Genomic DNA, 26809 nt, shown 5'->3' on the forward strand with positions numbered 1-26809 from the left:
TAATGCAACTCAAACCAGCCAAATCACATGGCTAAACCTGAAGATTACACATGAAAAAAGCAAACAATTTTTTTGTACTTCACTCTAAGAAAATTCATTGTAAAAGCTCTACATACACTATGTCATCCTATGTCAGTCTAAGCTGGTTAACTTGACAAAAAATATTTTCAAAATTAGGGTTGGTTATGCTGTAGTTAACTATAACTATATGGAATGTGTTACTTGTAAATTTTATGTTGCACAATCCAAAGACCAGTCATTGTGAAATAATTAAAAATAAAATTACAGATGTGGTCATAGCTTGTTACAAAATATGGCTGGACCACGTTAGACATACAGAGCCAAAATGTGATTACGTAGATAAAGGAAACACTGACTGTGGCGTGATGACAGGAGTCCATTTCGGGTCAAATTCAGTGACAGAAGGTTTGTCTGACTAACAATGAAGCAAGCTACCTAAAGGTCAACTCTTTCAAGTCTTTAAGGCAATCTCATATCTTGGCACAATATTTTACAACTGGACAAAATCCTTTTCAAAGCCAAAATCCACTTGATCGTGGATTTTGACCTTTAAAACAAGCAATTTAAACAAAAACAAACAAAAAAATAGAAAAGAAGAAAAGAAAAACTACATAGAAGTTGGGAGACTTTTCTTAAGTCTGAATGAAAATGTTCGTCATTGGTCATGATTTGATATCATTTATTTAAAAAAAATGAATGAGGGATATTACAGATTTTATGGAACATATATGTTTCATATGGGTTTTTAGACATCAGTTTTTCAATCTATTAGGAAAATATTGAAAAAGTTACATCTAAATACAACCGTCTCCAAATGCAGTGACATTTATGCATTTAATTCTACTACAGTCAAGCTCCCAAACCAGTAATATGTTCAACTGAATAGCAACCCCTGATCACAGAATGTTTGTATAAGTTATGCTGTTGCTTTGATTCATGTACTTTCCCCATGTGAATAAAGCACTTTGTAGGTTTACGAATACATTTCTATACAACCACAATGCAAGCTGAATCTAAGTCTTATACAGTTCTGTGAAAAGTTTCCCTCCTTCCTGATTTTTAAAAGAATTTTTCTTTTGGTTTTTTGTTTTGCATATTTGTCACACTTACATGTTTCAGATCAATAAACAAATTTCAATATTAGACAAAGACAACCCAAGTAAATACAAGATGCAGTTTTAAAGCGCACATCTATCCAAACCTAACCAGGCCTGCATGGACAAAGTATGTGAAAATTTCCATTTGCTAATTGTAAACTGCCATGGAAAAAATGAATATCCATGCTTCTCAAAATGTGTAAATTCAGCAACATGTCCTTTAACCAGACTTATAAACACATATGTATTCACACACACACAAGGACACATTCGTTGTCCTTCCCTATTTGTTTTTGCCTTTTATCAAGGTATACTCAAGGCATGTTGCTAAGAGACTGAGATATAAATGCAACAAATCAAAAGACACACTGGGGCTATTCAGAGCTCCTCAAGTATTTTATTGTCTTTGTTGGCTCCAGGTAGAATGGCCATGAGGCCTTTGGTATTATAATCTGGACTCCAAAGCTAGGAAACTAGAGATTTTGACTTCATGCTTACTATCATGTGTACATGGATATTTTAAGGCTATAGATTGACATCAGTGGATTACAATTCATTTTGGGCTTGGGGATTAATATCAATATACAAATTAGTATTAATATAGTAACAGAAAAAAAACTATTGGTATATTATGTAATCTAGACTAGAACAGTCAGGACATGATACAACTATATAGTAGCTTTTCCATCACTTAATGAAAACAAGGTTGGATGACACCACCACGCAATAAGGAGTGTCGTTATTTCTCGATTCTAATTGGGCACACCCCTCAAACCGGACCCCAACATTCTTGCTCTTTGACTGGTTCAAATGCTTTTGAAACCACATCGTGAACCTAAAAGACAGCCTTCCCTTGACGCCTAGAAGCCAGTCCGTTGACAGCTATGCGCCTCCCACATAGAGCGATCTGTCGGCTGATGTGGAGCCAGTGCCCTGAGGACCAATCGAAAGCCTTCGCTTTGCGTGCGGGAGATGTTCAAGATTTCTGCAACTGCAGCTTTTGTGCGCGGGTTAAAGAATGATAACTTTTAATGAAAAGAGGCATAAAGGGCCAGTGGTGGTGGTCAGCTTTACCTCTCCAACTCCAAACTGCTCAACCCGAGCTGTCCCTCTAACATACTCAATTCTCTCAGTCTTGCACACAGCCAACAAAATTTTAACATCTTCATCTCTGCCACCTCCAGCTCTACCTCCTGTCGTTTTGTTAGCGACACTTTCTCCAAACAATACACCATAGCAGGTCTCAGTACTGTCTTGTTAACTTTCCATTTCACCCTTGGTGCTATCCTTCTATCACAAATCCCCCTTGACACTCATCTTCCACCCTGCCCATTGTCTCTTCAGTATCCCTCTTCAGCGCTGTCTATTGCTTTGAATGGTGGAATTAATGGCTTTAAGATAATTTTTCTACCAATTTTAATCCTTGGATCTTTGACTGGCTGTCTAAAGGTGACTTAAATTCCTCTCCTCTCCAGTGCATACCTCCACCTCTCATGGTTTTCTTCGGCCTCCTTGATCATCTCATTAAGTATCAACATTTTGTCTGCAAACATCATTAAAAAATATCAACACAATAATGTAAATGATTAAGCATGAACAACAGCAGAAGGACCGTGGCAATCTGATAAATACAGTCAGTCAATGATGATGTGTTACAGGTGATCAGAATTTGCTTGTTACTGTTGCATATTTGCATCATATCAACATTTTATTTAACATGTATTGATGAAAAATATAATATTTTGGTCAGGTGTAAGGCCTCCTTCTTCAGAATCATCGTTATTTATTTAAGATAGGATTAAAAGTGTGCATATATGCCTATTGTGACGTCTGAAAGAAACGAATTAGGAACTGTTGCTTGCATTCTTCGTAACACTATCAAACACTTGTCAACCAAAGTCGATCTTGAACCGAACTTGCCCTGCTACGTGACGACGCCGGGGCGTGGCCTCTCAGTTTTCCTAGGCAGCCCCACGCTCTCCGCTGACAGTGAGCGTAGCTACTGTCACGCACTGGAGTGTGGTGCCATTCAATCTGAGAGGTTAGCCTGTGATCTAATTTACCCAGAGCAGTCACCTCAGGAGCACTTAGCTTTTATACGACGCTCGGGACTAGTTTTAACTCGTTGTTAACAGGCGACAAAGGGACTTGACAAAGATGTCCAAAGACACGGAAGGAAAGAGTGAGAGAATTATGGATATGGAGAGCAAGGTTCTGTGGTACCCGGATTCTAAGAGGAACACACAGATGGATAAGTTTAGGATACAGGTCAACCAGGACTACGGGCTTAATCTGGGTGAGTGGGGTCAGAGGGAGGGAGCCAGACAGGCTCCAGAGTAGGTGTGCTGGAGAGAATACAAGTCGGATTATTGAGCCTACGAAGCTGCATAACTCAGCCAGATAGAAAAACAGAAACGAGCAGCATCTCTCCCTTTTGCTATGTGTCAGTTCATGTTTTAAAGGCAGTACGTTACCTCACAATCGGCACAGTGTAGTGATGGCTTGCGTGGAGCATTTCAAGCTAGCTTATTGCCATTTGAACACATGTAAAGAACATGTATAGGCGGTGAATCAGCATAAACAAATCTACGAATTTATTGTCTTAGAAGAGTTTTATTAAGGATGACCTACAACCACTCTGACACTCCCTGTTCAGTAATTATTAGCCGTTTACAAGCCTGTGGTGTTTGAATTACTTCCAGCTCGGAACTGAAAGACTGCGCCTGCAGAGCTGCCAGGATGGAAGAGAGCGGCCTGTTTCAATGGTCTTTCTAGTACCGTGACATTTTAAAGAAACAGGATTAAAGGAATGCTGAAAAACATGGTCAGCCGGCTAATGAATAAGTAGAGAGGAGACGAGGATAGGATTGATACATCAGTGTAGATAGCCGGAAGGAATGTGTAATTGAAACAATAAAAATAGTATCATCCTATTTTCAACGTGCTGATATCCAGATTTCTATTTTCCTTAATCTGGTGTTCCTAATTTCACCAGGTGTTCTGATCCTTACAGTATTCCTACAGTGATTAAGTAGATCTCATGGACAGCAAAACCTTTCCTGTAAATAAAAAGATCTAGTTTTCAGGAATAAGGACCACTTCTCTCTGCTGAAGGTTTTCCCAGATAAATTGCAATTTTATTTTGAGTAAGGATTTAGGAAAGAAGAGATACCAAAATGTTTCAGTTGGTCTAAGCCTAAGGGGTGCTTACACTAACGTTTCCTCTTATCTCTACAATAATACAATAATAATTGGAAACTTTTGTTCTCAAATAATGACGAATCTTTTGTCTTCTAGCCAACTACAGTGACCTGTACCAGTGGTCAGTGGACTCCTACCCAGAGTTCTGGGGAGAGGTTTGGCGCTTTTGTGGAGTCGTGAGCTCAAAGCCATATGAAGAGGTGAGTCCAACCTTCATGTATGGCATAACCTAAAAATGGGAATAGAAACATGTGTGTATTTCTTATCCCAGTTTTAAAGCCAAAGACTACATTTCTAAACAGTTTAGGTCACTAAAACATATAATATTTGATATTTTACTGTACATCAATATAATGGTCATGCTAAACTGAAAACCCAACTAGAATTGAAGTAAGGTTCAGTGATTTTAAATTATGATAATTATATAATTTCCTGTTTCATCGTCTTAATGCTGCTTAGTTCCAGGATATACCCTCTGACGTGGGTGTGTGAGGTGTAGTTCACACGCCCCTTCTGTACACATGGTTAATGTTTCCTCTTCACTCTTTTGTCTAAGCAGACAATAAATAGAGGACAGGCAAGCAATTAGCCAGTCAATCAAACGTTTTGTTACAGTCTTGCACTGTGGGCTGCACTGTTATATCCCAGTGTTGTCTTGGAGTTTTCTAGGAAATTGTTTATCTTACTTTTTAAATTTTGTCCGCAATTCTTAAATTTTGTTGCAAATACAGTAAAAAAACAGAAAAGGAGAGCATAGCAGTTGTGAAACATTATTGTCTGGACAATTTCACGAGAAAGATAGAAAGCATCAGAGCTTCTCTGATGTGTCGCTCCCCTCCGTGTGTTTTTATCAGGTGGTGGATGTATCCAAACGCATCTCAGATGTTCCCGAGTGGTTTAAAGGAGCTCGGCTCAACTACGCTGAGAACCTGCTCAAACATGCAGACCATGACAAAGTGGCTCTCTACGCTGCAAGTATGTATATACTTAAGAGTATATTATGCTGATGAAGGTATAAGAAATTAAAAAGGACAGTTCTGCACCGGGATTTATGATGCTTTAATGGGGGATAACTTCCCTAATCCTGGCGCCAACTCCACACATGTTAATGGGAATTTTTAAAATGACACCACAAGGCACCGTATCACACAGATTGTAATTACTTAGTGATTTATTTGATTTTCGTGTGTGTTTGAGCTTTTTTTGTGGAGAGTTGGGAGGGTAGTTGGGCACAGGATTGATGCGTTGTTGTGCATGAAGCTTCATACGTCACTTTGTTATTAGATTAACGGTTCTCTGTCAGGTACTAATGGATAGGTCTGCTTTTATTGCTATGTGTGCATATATATATGAGGCGAAGTGGGCCCTTGCTCCTGTGTGCAAGCTCCCTCAGGAGCTGTAACACAATTATAAGAAGCCCCATTGGTCACAATGCTGTGCAGCCTCTAAATGTCAGTAAACTATTACTTAGAGAGATAAGAGGACTCTTCCTGTCTGTGGTACTGGATGATGTTGCTCTTTCTTTCTTTCTTAAAAATCTTATCTTACCCATATAACTCAATTTTCTGGAATGTGCGAGATGCCAGGTTGTGACATCAGATACACTGGGCAGTCACTACCAACTTTTTTTTGAATGAGAAGGATAACAGGTGCAAAGGGGCATGTGATCTTCTTGTTCTACCCTAACCAAGCAGTTGTAAGAGGCTAAACCTAACCAAATAGTTTTAGTGCTTAAACTCAACCAGTGGTAGAAAAAGGCTTTTGAAGCTGATAAACCTGCAATATGTGCACCACTCCTCTTGCAACTTTATTGCAACAATATCAAAAATCAAGTGATTAAATTCCTGTTTACTGATTTGCATATTAACCTTTTGGATGTTACAAAAATGTATTTTTGTTTCTGTGTAGGTGTCTTAAATTTACTTTGTGTTTTTGTCTATCAGAGGAGGCAAATGAGGAAATTGTGAAGGTGACTTTTGGAGAACTGAGGCGTGATGTGGCGTTGTTTGCTGCAGCCATGAGGAAGATGGGAGTCCAGACTGGAGACAGGGTCGTAGGTGAGTCTCGTGTTTAAAGCCTGGTAGCCACACACTGGTTGATAGCTCATAAATTAGTTCACTGTGATGTATTAGTTTGTTTCCATTTAACTCCTGTCCTTTACAACCTCTTCACTTCATCCCTTACTTCTCTGTCAGTGTGTTCCATGTACTCACTGGGAAGGTTGGCTGGCTGTTTTGGCTCAGGTTGCAGCCTCTTTCTGAATGGCACCATTTATTTTTTCAAAGTTCATATTTGTATAGGGAGGTGCTTGGTTTTTTTCAGCCACCACCATTAAGTTTGCTCATATAGAGTTAAGAGTTCAACCTTCCAGTGAACAGTAATCTTAAAAGTTGTAATGCAGTTGTTTACATCTCTCAAGTCATTTTTTTAAATTAAGTATTTTATTTTTTACAATCTGGGTTTCTTTTGCAAGTTTGTCTGTATCACTGCTGCTGGCTGCAGAAACATACACTGGGCTATCTGGCGATTAGATACGTTGGAGTTTTCAAGCACAGACTGTGGACTTGGTGTGTGGCGAACTTATTATCAGCATCATTCCAGTCTGATTATAGCTGTTGTAGTACTTATGATTAATTAAAAAAATTACATTTACAAGATCCAGATGAGTATCATTAAATAATGAGACTACCTTTTGTTTTGTTTTGGGGTTTTTTTGCCACCATAAAGTTTTTGAATTGTTCGTCATTTCTTCACCTGCAGTGGGTTCATACTTTAAAGGTGAAGCATGGTTCGCTACACTGAGCCTTATCAGTCACTGTCTGTGTTTCATTATGTGGTATGTAACAAAAATCCAACAATGACACGGCACTTGCCATTTTCTTAGGTACATCTGTTCAACTGCTTATTAAACCAAATATCTAATCAATCTCCCAATCACACTGGAGCAACTCCGTGCTTTTCAGCACGTAGGCATGGCCAGGGCAGCCTGCTGAAGTTCAAACTGAGCATCAGATATGGGAAGAAAGTTGTTTTAAGTGACTTTGAACATGGCGTGGTTGCTAGTGCCAAAAGGTATTCCTGAGAATGTCTGAGTATTTCAGAACCTGCTGATCTCCTGGGATTCACCCACACAATCATCTCAAAGAGAATGGTCTTCATAGAAAAGGGGGGGAAAAGGGAACATCCAGTGAGCGTCACTTCTGTGGGTGAAAATGCTTTGTTCATGAGAGAGGTCAGAGGAGACTGGTCAGATTGCTTCAAGCTGATGGCAAAGCAAGTCAAATAATCACTCATTTCAACAAAGATATGCAGAAGAGCATCTGTAAAAACGTGGAACCTTGAAGCAGCTTGGCTACAGCAAGAGAAGACCACAGTAGGTCCCACTCCTGTCTAAGAAGGAAGCTAAGAATAAGAAACTGAGGCTACAGTGCGCATGGGCTCAGAAAAATTGGACAATAGAAGATTGTTTAAATGTCAGAACATATCTGAGTATTGTTGCTGACTGTGTCCATCCCTTTATGGCCACAGCGTACCCATTATATGATGGTTGCTTCCAGAAGGATAATGTACCATATTACAAAGCTCAAAAATCTAAGACTGTCTGAATATAACAGTAAATTCACTCTATTCACCATCAGATCAGATCTCAGTCCAATAGAGCACCTTTGGGATGTTTGGGATGTGGCAGACTGGTAGATGTCATGGAAATGAGTGTCTATTAACATGTCTATACTGTGGTATTATCAGGGAGTTCAGTTATGCTAGGATTTTTCAGATCTTAGTATGTGTAACAAAATATTCTGACCATCATCAGTAGGGTGCTAGAATCCAAAGTCATAAAATAAATCAAGGAGGGGTTTCTGCTTTTGTTACAAGGCAACAATGTGGTAAATCTCTAAGACTGTTTATGAGCTTATTGTTTGGTTTCTGAGCTGGTCCTGTTGAGGAACGGTCAGGGTGTATATGAAAGGTTCTGGCTATGTGTGTTCAGAAGGAAGACGAATATTGCGGTAGGGAGATCCATTAGCTAAATGACCTGTTCTCTATGGGAATCTCATTAGAAAGACGAGAAGGATGGAGAAAGGCAGAGGGGGGCTAGAGAAACAGGGAAAAGGAGAGAGACCAGCTACATCATTCCTTTTTTCTCCTTTATCCCAATTACTTTCCTCGCATGTCTAAACAAGAGTGTGTGTGTGTGTGTGTTCAAAGTGTTTAAGACAGAAATGTCCTTGTCCCCCAAGTTGTGACTGAAATGTCTTGTCAGTGTCTGTAATCCAGGAGATATATAAGCACTTAGCTGATGAAGCCTGGCATGCTTTATAGTGGACCCTGGGCCACACACACACACACACACACACACACACACACACACACACACACACACACGTATTCTCCCTTTCATGTGCTTTTCATTGCTCTCCTTGGTCGCTTTAACTTCAGCATAATCCTACACTCTGTTAAGAAGCCCCTGTCTTGCATGACCACCATTCAGCCGCTACTTCTTTTGATTTTTGTGTTATTTAAACACATACTAAAACTAAACTAAGTATACGGAGAATAAGTGTGTTTCAGTTCTAGCAATTGCAGTGTAGTTGCATTTATGTATTAAGCTAAAACAAACAGAAGGTTTAAAAAAAATTGCTATTGGCTACCCTGTTAGACTTCCTTGTCCAAGAATAGTTTGGTTTTAATTTGGTTGGTTTTAATACTAATATTAATATTAAAAAAACAAAAGGTTCTTATGTTACCTTACTACTACTGAGAAGTATTAGATCACATCTCTAAAATAAAATTTGTTTTATTTATTTTTATTTTATTATTGTTAATTGTAGTAACGTCTCTGGTTTTACAGATCAATTTTGACTCGTGCGTATTTACTTTAAGAAAAGGGTTTTTAAAAAAAGTGTTTCTATTTTTTAAAAAAATGTTTTGTTTTGGACAATATTAAACACCAGTGTTGGTGTCTATAAAAACACATGTTGAAGAAAGTGGAGTGGTGTCCTTTACCTGCAAAATTTCAGGGGGCAGCTCAGATTAAAATCTATTTGCTTGGTTGTGTTTTTATTTTGCTCACCATGGTACGTTTCCTCCTGAGAAGTTCTTGTCCAACATCATAGATGGCAAACAAATTGTTACATGTGATATTGTGACCCCTGCAGTCCAGTAGTCATATCAAGGACTAGACGTTTTCCTTTCATTTTCTCAAGGAATGCCACTCGCAGGTTTGCCTTTTCCAAAACTTCCAGTCCTCTTCAATTCCATGCATAGCTGGTTTTTGATTGCATCACATTATGTCATATTCTCCTGACTTGCTGAGCATTTATTGCCAGAAGGAGCATTTTCCATGGAAAGGGGCAAAATATTCATCTACTGTCACCTATGGTTTTGGGTTGAACATCAGTGAAAGGAGCTGGATCCATCTCTTCCGTATATCCCTAATGTGAGCAAGCTTGTCAGATGTTGCTGTTGTTGTAAAATCTGAGGACGCTTGATATTATTCTAAAGGTCTGAAGTGATATTGTTGCCTGGAAAATTTGGTCTTTAAGTGATGATGTATGAACACTGCTTCTGGGTCCAAACTACTCTGTTTATTAAGGCTGTTGTGTTTTTAACATGTTTTAATGCTCTGTATCTTGTTCTATTTAATCTGAACAAGCCCCTAAAAAAAGGCAGTAATCATTGTTGGCCTCTCTCGGTTTTTATTACCACTATTCATTTTAAAGCTCAGTTTTTAAAACCTTACCATGTAACTACAGCCCAGCCCATGCAGCAGTAAATGAATGACTAACCTCGTCTTGTGGATGGATTATCTCAGTTGTTCTCCCGACTAAATTTTAGTCCGTTTACAGCATCTTTTTCCTGCCATGCAATTACATTTGTCCCTAACCATCGGGAACCCTCACGTTAACTTTTACTGAATGGAAAAAAGTTAGTGTTCATCCTCATGCTTCACTGTGTTTATATGAATGCTTACCATAGCTGTGTAGCTATCCACCATGTAGCACATCATTATAGACCAGCTACCTCAACTTTGGTAGCCCTACAGAACGTCACCGTTGTTTAGTTTTTTATCTTCATTTATGCTGGAAACAATATCAGAGCTGTACGTTTTAAATTTTTAAGAAATCCCTCAGTCAGATCATTGTATGTTATGTTTGGGTGAAAACTAGCGATCCAACTCCCTGCTAACGTCTAACTCCGTTAAATTTCATAAATTCTGTTTTCGAGGATGCCTGGATGTTAAACTTGATCGTTACACCTGGTGGAGCAGCCTCACTGATCATTTTTATTAAAGGTGAAAAACAGTTTTTAACTCTCAGTGATGCTGCAGTGTTTGTTTGACTTTGGGACCTGAAGTGGAGTTTGGATCCGGAAACAGCTCATGAACTCAAACTTAAAGACCAGATAGTTCTGCCTGTTGATGTTTCCCAGTGATTATCAGTGGTGTCGTTGCTGGATCTGTACATTCCATCAAAAGGAACACCAGTATAGGGCTTCAGGTAGGGCTGTTCGATATAACGATATATATCGGATGATGTCTATCGTTTCCTAGCACGCTATCGTTAGTTTCGTGTTGTTGCAAATAAACTGTTTACAGCAATATCTTTTCATCGTTTTGATCGTAACTGTAGTGGCTATATTCATTTCTTAAAGTTCTTTCTTTCTTATATTTAATATAACCACACTACAGACGGACAAGCACCTGTTTTTACGTGTTGTCGTTAGCAACAATGATGGTAAAACCATCGCGTGGCTCCGCCGTCCGCTTGTTTGTTTTCCACGTAAACCTTTCACTATAAAGCTCAAGATCCTGTTGAGACTTTTCAAAATAAACTGAATCCGGTGATTGAGTATGCAGAGAATTTACGGATGAGAAGCAAAAAAGAGCCGTCAAGTGCTAAAAAAATAGACTCAAACGTTAGAACAGGCCTTTCGCCACAGTACACCGTGTAATAAATACTCACAAAGAAAACGGCGGCCGTTACAACCTATGTCTAAAAATGTGTAGTTTCATCATGCATCAGTTAAAACACTCGACTCCAGCTACACGACGCCCATCTGGAAACACTTCATGCAAGTCGAGCTGCCCGAGATTCACAGAATTTACAGAAAATGTTACATTTTTGTGATTTATATCGTTGTCAGGACGATAAATGTCTCATATCGGGATATGAGATTTTGGTCATATCGCACAGCCCTTTTATTCATCATCACTGTCATTCTAAATGTCGCCATTGACTTTTTTTCCTTCAAGGTCTGTGATAGCAGTGGTGACTTTCTTTGGTGACAATAGCATAAACCGATCAAAACATGTCTTGGTGTCACTTATTCTTGTCACAGCAAACTGGGTAATGCCAGGGGTCATTTGTACCCCTGGCATTACCCAGGGGTACATGTACCTCCTGGCTTACATGTTGCCCTGCCATGTAAGCCAGGAGGTACTGGATCCAAAAGATATAACCACTTGGATTTGTATGTTTCAGCAGAAGCAGGAGCAGCTTCAGCACCTGTTACCTCCTTATCAGATGTATCTATATTTATCTAAATCGTCGTCCTGCTCAGAAAGAGGGTCATCCATATTGCTGTTGATGCAGAAGATATGATCCAGAGCTTGATTTGTTGTAAATCTTCTTATTTTTGTATGCTACAGCCTGGAGATTTGTACTCTGCAAGTCACCAACTAAACTGAGTTGGTCCGTACATTACATATCTGTACATTTCCATCTGGAGATTTTCAGTGAGGCAGTGGGGATAAAGGGGGCTGTTTGTTCAGGGAAGGAGACAAACAGGTAAATAGAGAAGCCCCTAACTTCTCTCTGACAGTGTTGGTGAGCTCAGAGTGTGTTCATGATTTCAGTTTTAGCACTTTGATTTTTTTTTAATAGTGTTATATTATAACTGGTTCAAAACCGACAACACAAATATCCTAATTTTCACCAGAGGATTTTATAATTTAATGAAATTGTTCTTTTCTTTTTTTGTTTTGTTTAAATAAAGTTTAATTTGAGACTCCTGACAAAGTCAAAAAGCCTTGATGCAATAAAATGAATTTAAAAAGCACTTATCTACAAAACTTAAAAACGGGAATCACTTCACTCAGCAATTCCCAGCTTATTTAAAACCTTGCAGGCTGTATTCAGTATATAGTTTTCAGTTTTACCCAGGTATTTACTTAAATAATTCTTTTGTTTTAGAAAAGAAAGCATCATCGAATCCTAGTATCCAGTGTGGTTAAACAACTGCATCACACTAAAGTGCTTATTGTCAACATGAGGAGAAATTTGTCTCTAATTCATTGCCAACATGCACGTATACTTGACAGCTTAGCATGCATGAATAAACAGGTAGGGCAGTGTGTTACACTGATGCGTAAGCAATACTCTCACAGTGTAACAAAGTAGTCTTTCATAATAACAGCCACAGAGGTCGTCAAACAGGATTTTGTAGTAAGAATATGATCCGTGACGTAATTTGCTCCCGGCTAAGGTAAGGAGATATTAGTCTAGGAGCCAACATAGCAGGGTGGTGATCTGTCAGCCCAAGATGTTATCAGGCAGTATCAGCATCCTTGTTGCAGCAAGAGTATGCATAACAACCATAAAAATCAATTTATACATGGAGATTATCAATATAGTTGCTATTTGTCTTTGACCAGTCAGCTTGTCTAGCAGGAACTACCAGTTGTTTTATTTTTTATTAGTTTAGATAAGACACATTATGAACAGCTCTATGTTTAAAGGTAGCATGGTAGCTCCAGTCATGTGTTTATTGCTACTTTGTCATGCATGTCATAATGATCTAGCTTTTTTCCTGCTCAAATGAAACATTGATCACCAAAAATCAAATGCAGTAGATTTGGTAATTTTCTGAACTTTTATGATGACTGGAGGCTGGAGGGAAGTTAATTTGAACAGTTTACAGTGGGATTGTCCCAAAAACACAAAATTAATTATTTCTTCTTTAATTATTCTCTGTGGGCTTGACTTAGTCACCATTTCACTTATTGATCTGGGAATATGTCACTGCAAGACAGTAGTTATGGTCTCAGTTCAACTTGTTCAGAATGAAATATGCCAGAGTATTTCCTCGCTCTTCTTTGTATCCAGATTGTTTTATTTCACTGTCTCTCTCTCTACACGTGTTTCTTCTTCATTTCTTTGATGTTTTCCAATATTCTGTCATTTAAGTGTGTCATTTATGTGAACTGACTGTGAAGTTTTTCAGTATGACTACAGATAAGACTACAAAAGACCAGCTGTTTTATTGTACTAATTTTGGATAGCATATGACTACAGAGCTTGACAAACAAAGCTAATTTTTGCTGCTTTGAAATCAGATTAATCTATGTGCATTCTGTCTCTGAAGTGTTCACTGTGTACTTTTACTACTTTTCTATATCTTTATATTTTTAAAAGTCATCATATTGATGCAAATTTTTTAATAAGGAAACCTTCATTTAAAATTCTGCACTGAACTGTATTATCATCCTCTCTCTTCCCGTGTTAGGCTACCTACCCAATGGTATCCACGCAGTGGAGGCAATGTTAGCAGCAGCCAGCATCGGAGCTATTTGGAGCTCAACATCTGTTGACTTTGGAGTCAATGTAAGGACTTTCCTTTATTTCTTAATTTATATATATTTGAGTCAGACTTTTATTCCCCTCTGCTGTATTAAAGCTGTAATAAACCAGCTGTATTTAATCTGACATCTTAGATGTAGTTTATATATTTGTGGATGTAAGTTAGGTAGTAGTATACCTGTAGCAGTATTAGGGTTGTTGTATTATATTTCCTCTTGGTCTTTCATCTGCTCTTATTGGAGGATCGGGAAGTAAACCTTGCCTTTGAGATTTCTTTCCCAAAAGTCTTTTTTTGCCTTTGGTCTCGGTATTTTTTGAGCTTCTACTCCCCCTACTGGCAGATCTGAGAATTACCATTGCAACCATGAAACAAACCTGTGGATTTGGATTCTGCTCTACTCTTGTTTCCTTTTTGTTATAAAATGTTTTTATTTTATTATGTATGTTATTATTCTATTTTATTATTGTATTCCATTATTATTCTAGGGGGGTTGTTTGTTTGTTTATATGTTTGTTTTTTCTCTGGAAGGTGTGTGTTTTTCTCAGAAATAAGGGTTTTATGTATATTTGTTAAATTCCTAAATTTGAACTCTGTCCTTCTCTTTTTTTCAGGGTGTCCTTGACAGGTTTTCTCAAATTCAGCCTAAACTGATCTTCTCTGTTGCTGCTGTAGTGTACAATGGGAAAACACACGACCACATGGAAAAGCTAATTAGTGTTGTGAAAGGTTGGTTTTCATATTGGAGAAAGACATTTACCAGCAAATTATGTATATATATACATGTATGTACAGTGGGGCAAAAAAGTATTTAGTCAGCCACCGATTGTGCAAGTTCCCCCACCTAAAATGATGACAGAGGTCAGTAATTTGCACCAGAGGTACACTTCAACTGTGAGAGACAGAATGTGAAAAAAAAATCCATGAATCCACATGGTAGGATTTGTAAAGAATTTATTCGTAAATCAGGGTGGAAAATAAGTATTTGGTCAATAACAAAAATACAACTCAATACTTTGTAACAAAACCTTTGTTGGCAATAACAGAGGTCAAACGTTTACTATAGGTCTTTACCAGGTTTGCACACACAGTAGCTGGTATTTTGGCCCATTCCTCCATGCAGATCTTCTCGAGAGCAGTGATGTTTTGGGGCTGTCGCCGAGCAACACGGACTTTCAACTCCCGCCACAGATTTTCTATGGGGTTGAGGTCTGGAGACTGGCTAGACCACTCCAGGACTTTCAAATGCTTCTTACGGAGCCACTCCTTTGTTGCCCGGGCGGTGTGTTTTGGATCATTGTCATGTTGGAAGACCCAGCCTCGTTTCATCTTCAAAGTTCTCACTGATGGAAGGAGGTTTTGGCTCAAAATCTCACGATACATGGCCCCATTCATTCTGTCCTTAACACGGATCAGTCGTCCTGTCCCCTTGGCAGAAAAACAGCCCCATAGCATGATGTTTCCACCCCCATGCTTCACAGTAGGTATGGTGTTCTTGGGATGCAACTCAGTATTCTTCTTCCTCCAAACACGACGAGTTGAGTTTATACCAAAACGTTCTACTTTGGTTTCATCTGACCACATGACATTCTCCCAATCCTCTGCTGTATCATCCATGTGCTCTCTGGCAAACTTCAGACGGGCCTGGACATGCACTGGCTTCAGCAGTGGAACACGTCTGGCACTGCGGGATTTGATTCCCTGCCGTTGTAGTGTGTTACTGATGGTGACCTTTGTTACTTTGGTCCCAGCTCTCTGCAGGTCATTCACCAGGTCCCCCCGTGTGGTTCTGGGATCTTTGCTCACCGTTCTCATGGTCATTTTGACCCCACGGGATGAGATCTTGCGTGGAGCCCCAGATCGAGGGAGATTATCAGTGGTCTTGTATGTCTTCCATTTTCTGATGATTGCTCCCACAGTTGATTTTTTCACACCAAGCTGCTTGCCTATTGTAGATTCACTCTTCCCAGTCTGGTGCAGGTCTACAATACTTTTCCTGGTGTCCTTCGAAAGCTCTTTGGTCTTGGCCATGGCGGAGTTTGGAGTCTGACTGTTTGAGGCTGTGGACAGGTGTCTTTTATACAGATGATGAGTTCAAACAGGTGCCATTCATACAGGTAACGAGTGGGGGACAGAAAAGCTTCTTACAGAAGACGTTACAGGTCTGTGAGAGCCAGAGATTTTCCTTGTTTGAGGTGACCAAATACTTATTTTCCACCCTAATTTACGAATAAATTCTTTACAAATCCTACCATGTGGATTCATGGATTTTTTTTTCACATTCTGTCTCTCACAGTTGAAGTGTACCTCTGGTGCAAATTACTGACCTCTGTCATCATTTTAAGTGGGGGAACTTGCACAATCGGTGGCTGACTAAATACTTTTTTGCCCCACTGTATGTATGTATGTATGTATGTTTACTGACAGTAGTTACAAATCAGAATTTCTGCGCAACTTGCTGGCTTTAACTATGTTTGAGGATTAAAGAGAATATAAAACATTAGCCTTTTTCGCTCTTTCTTCTAGGTTTGCCAGACTTGCAGAAAGTCATTGTGATTCCTTACGCTCGCACCAAACATGAAACTGACCTTTCCAAAATCCCCAACAGGTGTGTGTCTGTAAATATAATTACACTGTTTTTAAACTGAGAAACAAAAAGAGACATGCTCTACGTCTATTTTTTCACAGTGTATTTATGGATGACTTTTTGGCATCTGGGCGTGGCGAGGGTGACCAGTTCCCTCAGTTGGAATTTGAGCAGCTTCCCTTCAATCATCCTCTTTTTATCATGTATTCCTCTGGAACCACAGGAGCTCCTAAATGTATGGTCCACTCTACTGGGGTAAGAAACACAATGGCTTGCACTTGCTCTGAATTAAAAGTCTTTAGTTTAAATACACAAATACACAGTATTTTTCACATACATAAACACAAGCACACTGCTGATAACTATATAATAAAAAAAATCACAATGCCATCACTGATTAAAGCCCATGGGTTGCTGTGTATGCTTGTTTGTCCTTGTATAACATAAAACATAATTGCTGTTTTTGTAGCTCATGCTTTGTTAATGCTCCACAAGGGGTAGAGGCAGAGGCAGCTGTCTCACTTACTTAGAAAAAACCCACTCTGGTCACATCTGTTTGCAAAGCTCTCCTGGGCTGACCCATGTGTAAAGAGTCTGATCCTCTCTAAAAGACTAGATTAATGTTTTCAAGAAGACAAATAGGGAAAATCTTAAGGAAGCATTTGTTCAGTAAAACATCACATCATCATTAGTCAAACATCAGCGCATCAGTCAGCAGATTGCAGATTGATGCCCAGTTGTCATGAGATTATGGATTGCTGGATTTCCATCTTGTCAACATTGAAAGCATTTCTCATTTATGCTGTTAAACTTTAAAACAGAATAAAAAAAAATCATTTAGTTGCTGGATGATTTGTGATGTGTGCTATAGAAATAAAATGTCCGCGATTACACACATCCTGCTTAATATGAGAAAAAACTGTTTTTATGACTTGGCAAAATATGAAGGCTTATTAATGTTATGATATTCATTGTGTGAGTGCAGATTACTTCATAGTCTTATATGTATTGTTCTTTTTTGAAAGGGCATTAATCCAATTTATTATTTTTTAATGCTGTTGAACATCTTACTGAGATCACTTTTAGCATCCTAACAAAGCAGCTCCAGTAAGACATCTGCTGAAGTGGTCTGTCGTTTCATTCCGCTTCCCAACACAAGGTGGCAGCAGACCTCCATCAGCAGATCCTAAAAAAGGTTACTTGCTCTCCAGAGAGTGCATGAATGACATTTCCCTGCAACATACCACATCAGAGGTAGGGCTAGTGTGAGAAGAATATTTGATTTCAAAAAGACCACTGGACTTGGAAAGCTGGAGCACTCACCATTTCAAAAGGTTTAACCCACTCAAACAAATGCATTCATGCATTTTCACTAAACAGTTGGTCTTGCACTCTGTCTGTCTGAGGGAAGTCTCCCCCCAAAAACAGAATTTTTTTAGGACTTTTTCCGTTATCTTGTAATAAAATAATTGCGACATAAGAATACAACAGTGAGTTAGGCTCAGCATATGAACCAGAAGAAATGGAAAGCATACTCTGAGAGAATGTGAAAGGTTTCTTACCGAGGGCTCAGGTACACTACAAGCCACATTCCAACAGCACTTTATTCTTTAAAGGCTTTTACCTGTCATGCACACACTCACATCCTGATGGGTGCATCAAGAGCAATTTAGGGTTTGGTATTTTGCCCAAGGCCAACTTGACAGCCGGGGATCAAACCACTGACCTTCCGATTAGTAGATGACCCGCTCTACCACCTGAGACACAGCTGTGCGGTTCTTAAAAAAGAAAAAAATTCAATTACATTTTTAATGGGCTCATACTTTGCCTCTCTGCACCCAGTTTTTTTCCTTTCGTCCTTTTGCTGCTTCCAACTTGGCTTTTAGTCTCTCACCTTCCTTTCACATTGGTTTTATGCTCTAAACTTGCATTCCTTTTTCTTAGTTCTTCTTTTAAGATCCTCATCAGGTTAGTTTCCCTCTGCTTTCCCTTCTCTCTCCTACAGTATAGCTTCCTTTTCTTTCTTTCCCTTATTGTCTCTCGCTCTGTCCCCTTCTCTTTCCTTTGCCCCCACCCCCCCTTTCTCCCCTTGCAGCCGATAATTGGACAGTAATGCGTTGGTGAAAACATTTCATACTGTGACGCTGGCAGTCCTCTCTGGCTCAGCCAATTAGCCTGGGTACTGTTGTGCTTTCTGCTTTGTTACGGCTCTGTTAACATGCTGTCAGTAACAAGATGGCACGCACCAAAGGATGGGTATGGCAGCTGAGTCCAGCTAAAGACTATATGCACACACAAACACACGAATACTTGGAGCACCTGTATCTATGTAAGGATGGGCTCAAAACCGAAATACACGGTCAGATACTTGCGTACCCTTCACCAGCAATAATAATGTACCCAGCTGTGATGTGCTGGAGACTGTAACACTTAACCACAAACTTCCCTTTTAGTCTAAAAATAAAGTGTCATGTGTCGAGGCCTTGTCAGAACTGTTGCATAGAATTTTTTAAATATGAGTGACACGTGTCAAATTTGTGTCAGCTCAAATGAACTAAACTTTACTCACAGATAATAATGAGATAAATCGACCATTAGATCATTAGATTACTCGTTAGTCTCTAATACTTGTTGTCTTTTTAGGGCTCTCTCATCCAGCACCTGAAAGAACACATTCTCCATGGCAATATGACCAGCTGTGATGTCATCATTTACTACACTACGGTAAGCTCACAACCTGTTCAAAGTGACACACTCATGGTTTGAATATTTTCAAATACCAGCTGGTGTGTAATGTTTAAAAGTTTAACTTTTCATGTGCAAGTCGGGTTGAAAAGTCTGAGATTACTTTCTTTTACTCATGTTTTTTTTTAAAAGTATTCATTGGATTATGTGAAAATCTGACAGTTTTTTTTTTGATGTGGTGTCCAAGCGTGCACCAACTTAAATTTCAGTGAAGTTCCAGCTATTGGATTCAAGTAATCTGTTGAAATATATACATAACAATCTTTAGTCGATGTATCTAAATAGCGTATTTTATTCCTAAAAAGCAGTCAGAAGGACAAATGATAATTATTTAGAGCAAGTCAGAAGATAAACATCATGAAAAGCAACAACTCATCAAATGTTTGGCAATACCGGCGTAAAATAAATTAAACTTCTTGAGACATTTTCTTTAAACTGATTAATTTACTGAGTTTCAGCAGTTTCAGCGGTTTTGTAAAAGTCTCTTCACTGACAGTTTTTGTGCAGCAGAACCAAAATTCACTTTATTCGCATGTGAAGACAGGTGCCAAAGCAGTATCTCAGCATGCAGTAAAATGAGAAAAATAATCAGGTGAATCACAGTCTGCTGCAGATGTCCATTTTGCTACACTCTGCTTTATCCGTGTTAAGACGAAAGGTGTTTTATACCAGATAAACTGACCACTGTGTTTGCATGTGTGGTCTTAGACTGGCTGGATGATGTGGAACTGGCTGGTATCTGCACTGGCAGTGGGAGCCTCTGTTGTTTTGTATGATGGTTCACCACTAATGCCGACTCCCAATGTACTGTGGAACCTGACAGACCAGTTGGGGTGAGTTAGCCGCACACGCACGCATGCATGCACGCACGCATGCATGCACGCACGCATGCATGCACGCACGCACGCACGCACGCACGCATGCATGCACGCATGGGGAGGATAAAAAAGGAAATGACAGTGGCTAACTGTGCTGAAAGAGGATATGCTCTTTGTACTTATTATATAAGTTGTTTTTAACATTTTTGTTTATATTTCTTAGCGTTTTCAATGTTTTGACCTGCTGAGACTGTACTTTAGTAAGTGAAGCTTTAGGTTTTGGCACCAGGGCTGAAATGATAAACCATTGTGCCTTAATTGTCTAAAAAATGGACACTCCAAATTCTTAATAGATCGTACTGACATCTATTGTAGCTTTACTGGACCTGAAGTCTGGGAAACACAGCATTCTTAATAAGGGATAAGAACAAGTGAGTTTTCCTTTAACTGTATAGTGCTGAGAAAATAGATCTTAAGAATACAGAGAAAATCATACAGTTTTGTTTTTTGGGACCCTTGTAAATGTTCACACAATATTTAACATCAGCAGCAGCACATTAATATTTAACAATTAATATAACTTATTACTTATGAAATTAGAAGAGATAAAGGAAAATCATCTCAAAACGAAGGATTGTTTGTAAAGGAGGAAATGGAAGAAATGAAGGGAACATATAGTGGTAATTGAGATAACTGTTATATTTTTGGAATATTTTAAACAAATTTATATGAATAAAAAAATATGTTTGAAAAACAAAAAACAAACAGGTTTTTAATATTTCCCAAAACTTGTCATGTCACAAGCCACCAGGCAGCAGCTATGTGACAGTTTTACCATGTGATGTATCGGTATTTGGACCAAACATAATTATAGTTTCACATATCTCAAAAAGAAACCAGCTCAAACTTACAAAAGACACCCCGAACTCCATTATTGATCGTCACAAATGAGCTGCCTTGCTGTCATTTTGAAAGTGCACAGTGAAGTGTTGCGCTCAGCTGAACAGACTGTTCCAAGTCAGCAGGGTCAGCAGTCCTTTAAGCTTTTTGATGTGGAGATTGATGGTGATGTTCATTTGGATGAACCTAAAAACCCATGCAAGACAAACGCAGATACCGAAACCTGGATCTGGGTATTCAATTCAGAGGACGTTCACCTCAAAGGATGCACAATGTGGATCATATTAAGACAGGAATTTCATTTCATTTTTGAATGTCATGCCCACATTGGAAACATGGTTTAGAAGCTCGTCAAGATTTATCAAATTCAGAGATTCAATGTTTTTTTTTTTTTTCCCACTGTAAATTTGCTTCATCGAGATAAATTGATAATGTAAAACAAGATTTAAAGGTGAGTTTGCTACTGGGATTCGAGAGTTTGACGTTGTTAAAACTGTCTAGTCTACAATGTCAATATTTCCAGCAAATCCTCTATCTTGGTAAATGTCCTAAACACACCTCCCACCACCACTATTAGAATCAAAAATACTAAATGTTAAACTGGGTATTGATCCTCTGTAGAACTGGATGATCTGCTTCGTAGTTCAGTTCTTCTGTCGTTGCCCTGTGACATCAGCGATAACCAATAGGATCGGCGTCAGAGAGGTTAACATACACTCATTAGGGTAACACCTTTAGCCTTTTTATGCACGCTCTTTACTTTTCCCTTAGATCTAATTGACTACATTGTCAACTTATTTTTTTCTGTGTAAAATATCTCATCTGTCTGTCCTCCACTCTGCATTGTACTCTGATGCTGAAGCAGAGTTTTTGTTTTTTTTATGAAAAAAAAAATGGTGCGGGGCTAAGAAGTGATAAACAAATGTATCTGCAAATCTACACACATTACACTCCAATTTAAAAATTAAACGAGCAGTCAGAAATATCCTTCTGTTTCTCTCTCATTTGATGATTATAATGATGATGGTGATGTTTATTGATCGGTGTTGTTGCTCCACTCTAAAACTTAATTTGAAGGCATGCAGAAGTCTGGGCATGAAGTTGAGAAGGTGTGTGCGAGTGTCTGTGCACACAGAGATACATCTGTGTTGCACGTGTCAGTTATTTGTAGATATGCAACATGAAACTACAGCAAGGCAGAGGAAATTTATTATGGATCTTATAATATTTGTATTAATTTAATGCATAAATTGGCAAGCAGTTGCCAATCGCTTTGACCCGTGTTACTCCCTGACATCATCATCCACCAGCACAACCTTAAACCCCTGTTATCATTTGACTGCAGAAGGGATAAAGACCAAGGATTCAAGTGTATGCATGCAGAGAAGCAATTAATTGATTCAAATATGATAGAGAAGATGGTCAGCACATATTTTTCCTCATTGTTTGCTATGTAGATCTTCTCAAAAGCTATGCAAGTGCTCTGCTCCAGTAGATATACTCATAGCATTTCCAATTAAAATGCTAGTTTTAGGACATGGCATAATGGTCTGTGAGAAAGTGGAAAATAGCAGGGGATAATTGCCTGCAAAATACAATATACAAGTTTCCAGCAGTAGTATGATATGCTATTTTGACCAGCAGTATATTTGATCATCCACTGGAAACAAAACTGATATTGAGTATTTTTGATAGATTCTGAATACAGTAATTTATTCATTAAAAATAATATATGATAATGGTCTCTCTGTAATAACCTACTGCCACAATTTTAAAGAATTGAGATTATAGTTAGAAAGTGTTCAAAAAGTGAAAGATAGAGATGATAAAGATGATAGAGTAAACTGTATTATGTAACTTGCCCCAAAGAAATGCCCAGTAACACTTAATGGTTTATTATTACACCAGAAATATTTGCTTTTCTTATACTTAGTAGCAGTCCATCTACATGGATTGTGAATTGCATTTAATTAAAAAACAATGTCGCTTATATTTACTAGCCTGTATTTAGCATTTTTGAGCAATTGCACAATTTCGAGCAACAGTCATATATTTTGTTATGTGGGGTTCCTGACTGTAACTGTGCGTTATTTTATATGCTCAGCCAGGCTGTAGTTGAAAAAGAAATGTACTGTGGTCAGCAAAAGCAAAACCCTTTAAGGTAGCAGACCCATCTTCAGAGATGGCATATTGCCTTCAGCAAGAATTGGAATAATGGGGAGAACATTTTGACACATGGGGAGTAGCTCAAGTGCCAAGAAAAAGTACTCCTGCAGAAACTATTAACAGGATCAGTATGTAGGTCCTGACACCAAATTTCATTGTTAGTAGTCATTTCAATGATTGGATATATTAGGATCTATATTCTCTAAGTTAAACATTCAAGATGTCAGATTTTCAGTTTTAATTCAGGAGCTTTAACAAATGTATTGCATTAGCTGTTTAGAAATTGCAGCCATATTTGTTCATAGTTGTAACTGGACAATTGACACACAAGCAGCTTCATTGCCAGATGAGGCCTGTGCCCTCATTATTCCATCACAAATTAAACCGATAAAAGATCTGGAGTTGACTCAAAAGTGCAGAATTTGTAGCATACTGGAAATTAGGTTTAAAGAGATTGATGCAATTAAAGAAGGCTCTTATTACTGTAGGTTAAAACCTAAAATAAATAAATCAGAGAGATAGAAAAATTTTAACGGCAAAAGGCCCGAAAGACTACAGAAACACAACTAAAGCAGATAATCGCAGAATTATTTCCTTTATTAAGAAAACCGAAATCAAGAATACTGGTACTCTGAAGCGTATCATTGTCAGAGTCTACAATCAAGAGATGTCTTAATGGCTATAAATAGAGTGCAAACCACTGGTTACAGTCAAGAACAAGAAGAGCAGATTATAATTTGCCAGAAAACATCTAAAAGTGTCCGCACAGTTCTGGGGAAAAAAGAAGCAAAATGACAAAAAAGTAGAATTGTCCAGATGCTTATGGCCCTGTATGTCATGGAACGATTCAATGAGCAAGGTAAGAGTGCGGTTAGCAAAAATACCCACGTAATTTAATGAAAGACTACCACCATGACAGAAAGATGGATAGAACCTTTTAAACTGTGTGAAGATCAGCTAAGAGCTGATGTCAGCGCTATTAGCAAGTTTCTAGTGCTATGTTTAAAACAAAAATCCTCTGGGAAAGACTGACATGAATTTTTTCACAGATTGATCTTCTCAATTCAAGGTGGACATTTTAATTGGGACTAAATCTGCTAGAGCCCCAGGAAGTGTGGAACATACACTGAAGCATCCCCATTTTGCCTTGAGTTTTATTGGTTAGTGTTTCATGATAATGATTTAACAGCTGAATTTATGCTGAATAAAATAATTTTAAATTATAGGAAAAGATTAGCAGTTGGAGCACATTTGCTGTGTTTATGATGTGGAAAGAAAAAAAAAAGGTGAGGGGAGGCTGAGGTTTGTGGAGCATCTCTGTAGAGATGTTTATTTTAATTGGTTGCACATATTGATTTTGAGATGATCCGTAACAAATGTTGGGCATTTTACTAGTTCTTTGTGTACAAGTAAATTGTTATGGTTATGAGGCAGAAAAAAATCTACCACCAATACTTCGAGACCACATTGTTGCAATCCAGTCCACAAAATGCCACATATAAATCACATAAAAATATCTGTCATTAATTCGCTTCAATTTTGATCTCAGTCTCCTATTTTAAATGTCATGAAATTGTTTCTGGGCCTCTAAATTTCTGTTTGTGTTGCTAGGCAACATCCAGATAAACTGGAAAGGGTTGACAAGGCTGGAAGACTAGTTCTGAATTCCACCGCACAATATTATTAAAAGAGTATTATGTTTTCATGTCTCCTCTTTTCTTCCCTGCAGCTGTCCCTCAGAAACATCCTGTAAGCTTCATTAGAGATAATAGTATTTTTAGAAGTCTTCTCTTTCTGCTTCTGAGTTAATTTCAGTGTTGGGATTCAGGCAAATATCAGAGACATTTAAATTCTTATTAAAAAGCTATTCATGTTATCTTTTAGTTGTGGCAGTGACACACACACACACACACACACACACACACACACACACACACACACACACACACACACACACACACACACACACACACACACAAATAGCTCTAAGATCTTTTGCCAAGTATAGATCTTCATAGCCTAGTATCACATTTGCTATCTTAATCCAAAGGTAATACTCTGATTGCAATCAAACTTTCTAGGTGTGCAGTTATGCAGCTGGGTTACTAACCGATCAGAATATCAATGGTCATGAAATGAAATAAAATTCAAGAATTTTTAGAGCTTGGAAGGGAAAATTACCACTAGTAATGGGTCACAATGGGGCTTTGATGAAAAGCAGAAAGCTGTATTTACTTAGGCAGTGGTAAAAACTGCCAAAAGCCATGAAGGGATCTGAATACCTAAAAGGACCCAGTGATGGAAAATGTTCATTTGGATGTCATCTCTAAAGTAAAACATTCAGACAAGCAAGAAATACAAACATTTAATTGAATGGAAGGCATTCCAAGTCTTTCAAGGAAGAAAGTCAGTCACTAAATGTATTACAGTAAGGTGTCATACTTTAGTTGATTTACCAGCCAGAGTGAAAACTGAATTAGCATTATTTCTGAGGAGAGCCAAAAAAAAATTCTATTCAATGGGTTCTATGTATGAAGTGGCCACAAGATTTATTCAAGGGTTTTCCCTTCAATCTTTTGTTCATTATGTTTTGAACTACTATGTCCAGGAAAACTCCTCCTCCACGCTTGTGCCAGCGACTGCCGTGTGGAAGTCTTATCTTTAATTACTGCCAGATGAAATTCTCAGTTATTTATTAATTTTATTCTTTGGAAGAGATTCAGTACAGTACAGACAGTTTAACAGATTGCATCTTGCCAGCTCAGCTACAGTTTTAGACATGTGGGCTTAACAATTAAAATATCCACTTCTTCAAGCTGGATCCATCTATCTATCGTACATGGTAAATAGTTCGTACACAGAGCTTTCTACTGTATTTGAGCACTCAAAGCTTATCTGTAATGGGATTTTCTGGTATCTTCAAATCTTTAACATAATTAATTAACATAATTAACAATTCTTTTACATCCAAAATGCAATATTTACCTTATAAAGAATGTCACGACTTTAATTTTGAAATCCAGGTTACCAGGTTATGTTGATTTAGCAGCTTTAGAGTGTAAACTATAGCAATTACACTAAAGTTTCACATTTGAATAAACAAATGTACTGTCAAACAGGAGTTACTCATTGTTCTTTCTAGTCTAACGCACATGCGAAGAGGACAATGCTTCATATCTCTAACATATTCAAACAACTTACTGTGATGGAGAACAAGTGTGAGAATAATTTGTAAACTCCACTGACAAGTGGAGCTTCAATTGCTACATCACGACACGCGTAGGGACACATTACCATGATAATTGCTCAGAGGTGCTCTTGTGTCTGATTGCTCCTGAGTGTCTTTTATTGACTTAGTAGCGTCCAGTAACATGTCTTCCCTGAAACAGACACGGGTATATTTGCACATGCTGTCACACACTCTGACAAACAGAGACTCACAGCTTCTCCTCCACCCTCCATCCTAAGCACCCAATTAGCAGCTACACCTGGCCACCTGCCTCCAATCAGAATAGAGAGACTGTTTCCATGGTAGCCAGAAACCAAAAATTTCATATGCGGATCAGAGATGATAGGTAGGATGGATAATGACTGTCTGTATGTAGGTTTAGAGAACAAAAAAGGGTCTGCATGCAAAATGCAGAAAAAACGTCCATTAGTCTATCGATATGTCTAAATTGCTTGGTGTGTGATCT

The 26809-nt window shown here is 38.4% G+C and overlaps 1 protein-coding gene across 1 annotated transcript in view; it reads left to right on the top strand.

Annotated features, from left to right (window-relative positions):
* The first annotated feature begins 3121 nt into the window (after positions 1–3121).
* The window catches only part of aacs (acetoacetyl-CoA synthetase), a 45124-nt gene continuing 21436 nt past the window's right edge, over positions 3122–26809 (top strand). Inside the window, exons 1-10 of the mRNA XM_085368642.1 lie at positions 3122–3414; positions 4416–4519; positions 5174–5294; positions 6263–6376; positions 13827–13924; positions 14513–14627; positions 16425–16506; positions 16587–16740; positions 19129–19209; positions 19939–20063. Of these exons, the coding sequence (XP_085224768.1) occupies positions 3276–3414; positions 4416–4519; positions 5174–5294; positions 6263–6376; positions 13827–13924; positions 14513–14627; positions 16425–16506; positions 16587–16740; positions 19129–19209; positions 19939–20063 (1133 nt within the window). The 5' untranslated portion in view covers positions 3122–3275. The remainder of the gene's footprint in view (positions 3415–4415; positions 4520–5173; positions 5295–6262; positions 6377–13826; positions 13925–14512; positions 14628–16424; positions 16507–16586; positions 16741–19128; positions 19210–19938; positions 20064–26809) is intronic.

This window comes from Diplotaxodon limnothrissa, linkage group LG12 (genome assembly GCF_057381915.1).
Source record: "Diplotaxodon limnothrissa isolate DT_005_m linkage group LG12, D_limnothrissa_male_GT1.1, whole genome shotgun sequence".
NCBI lineage: Eukaryota > Metazoa > Chordata > Actinopteri > Cichliformes > Cichlidae > Diplotaxodon > Diplotaxodon limnothrissa.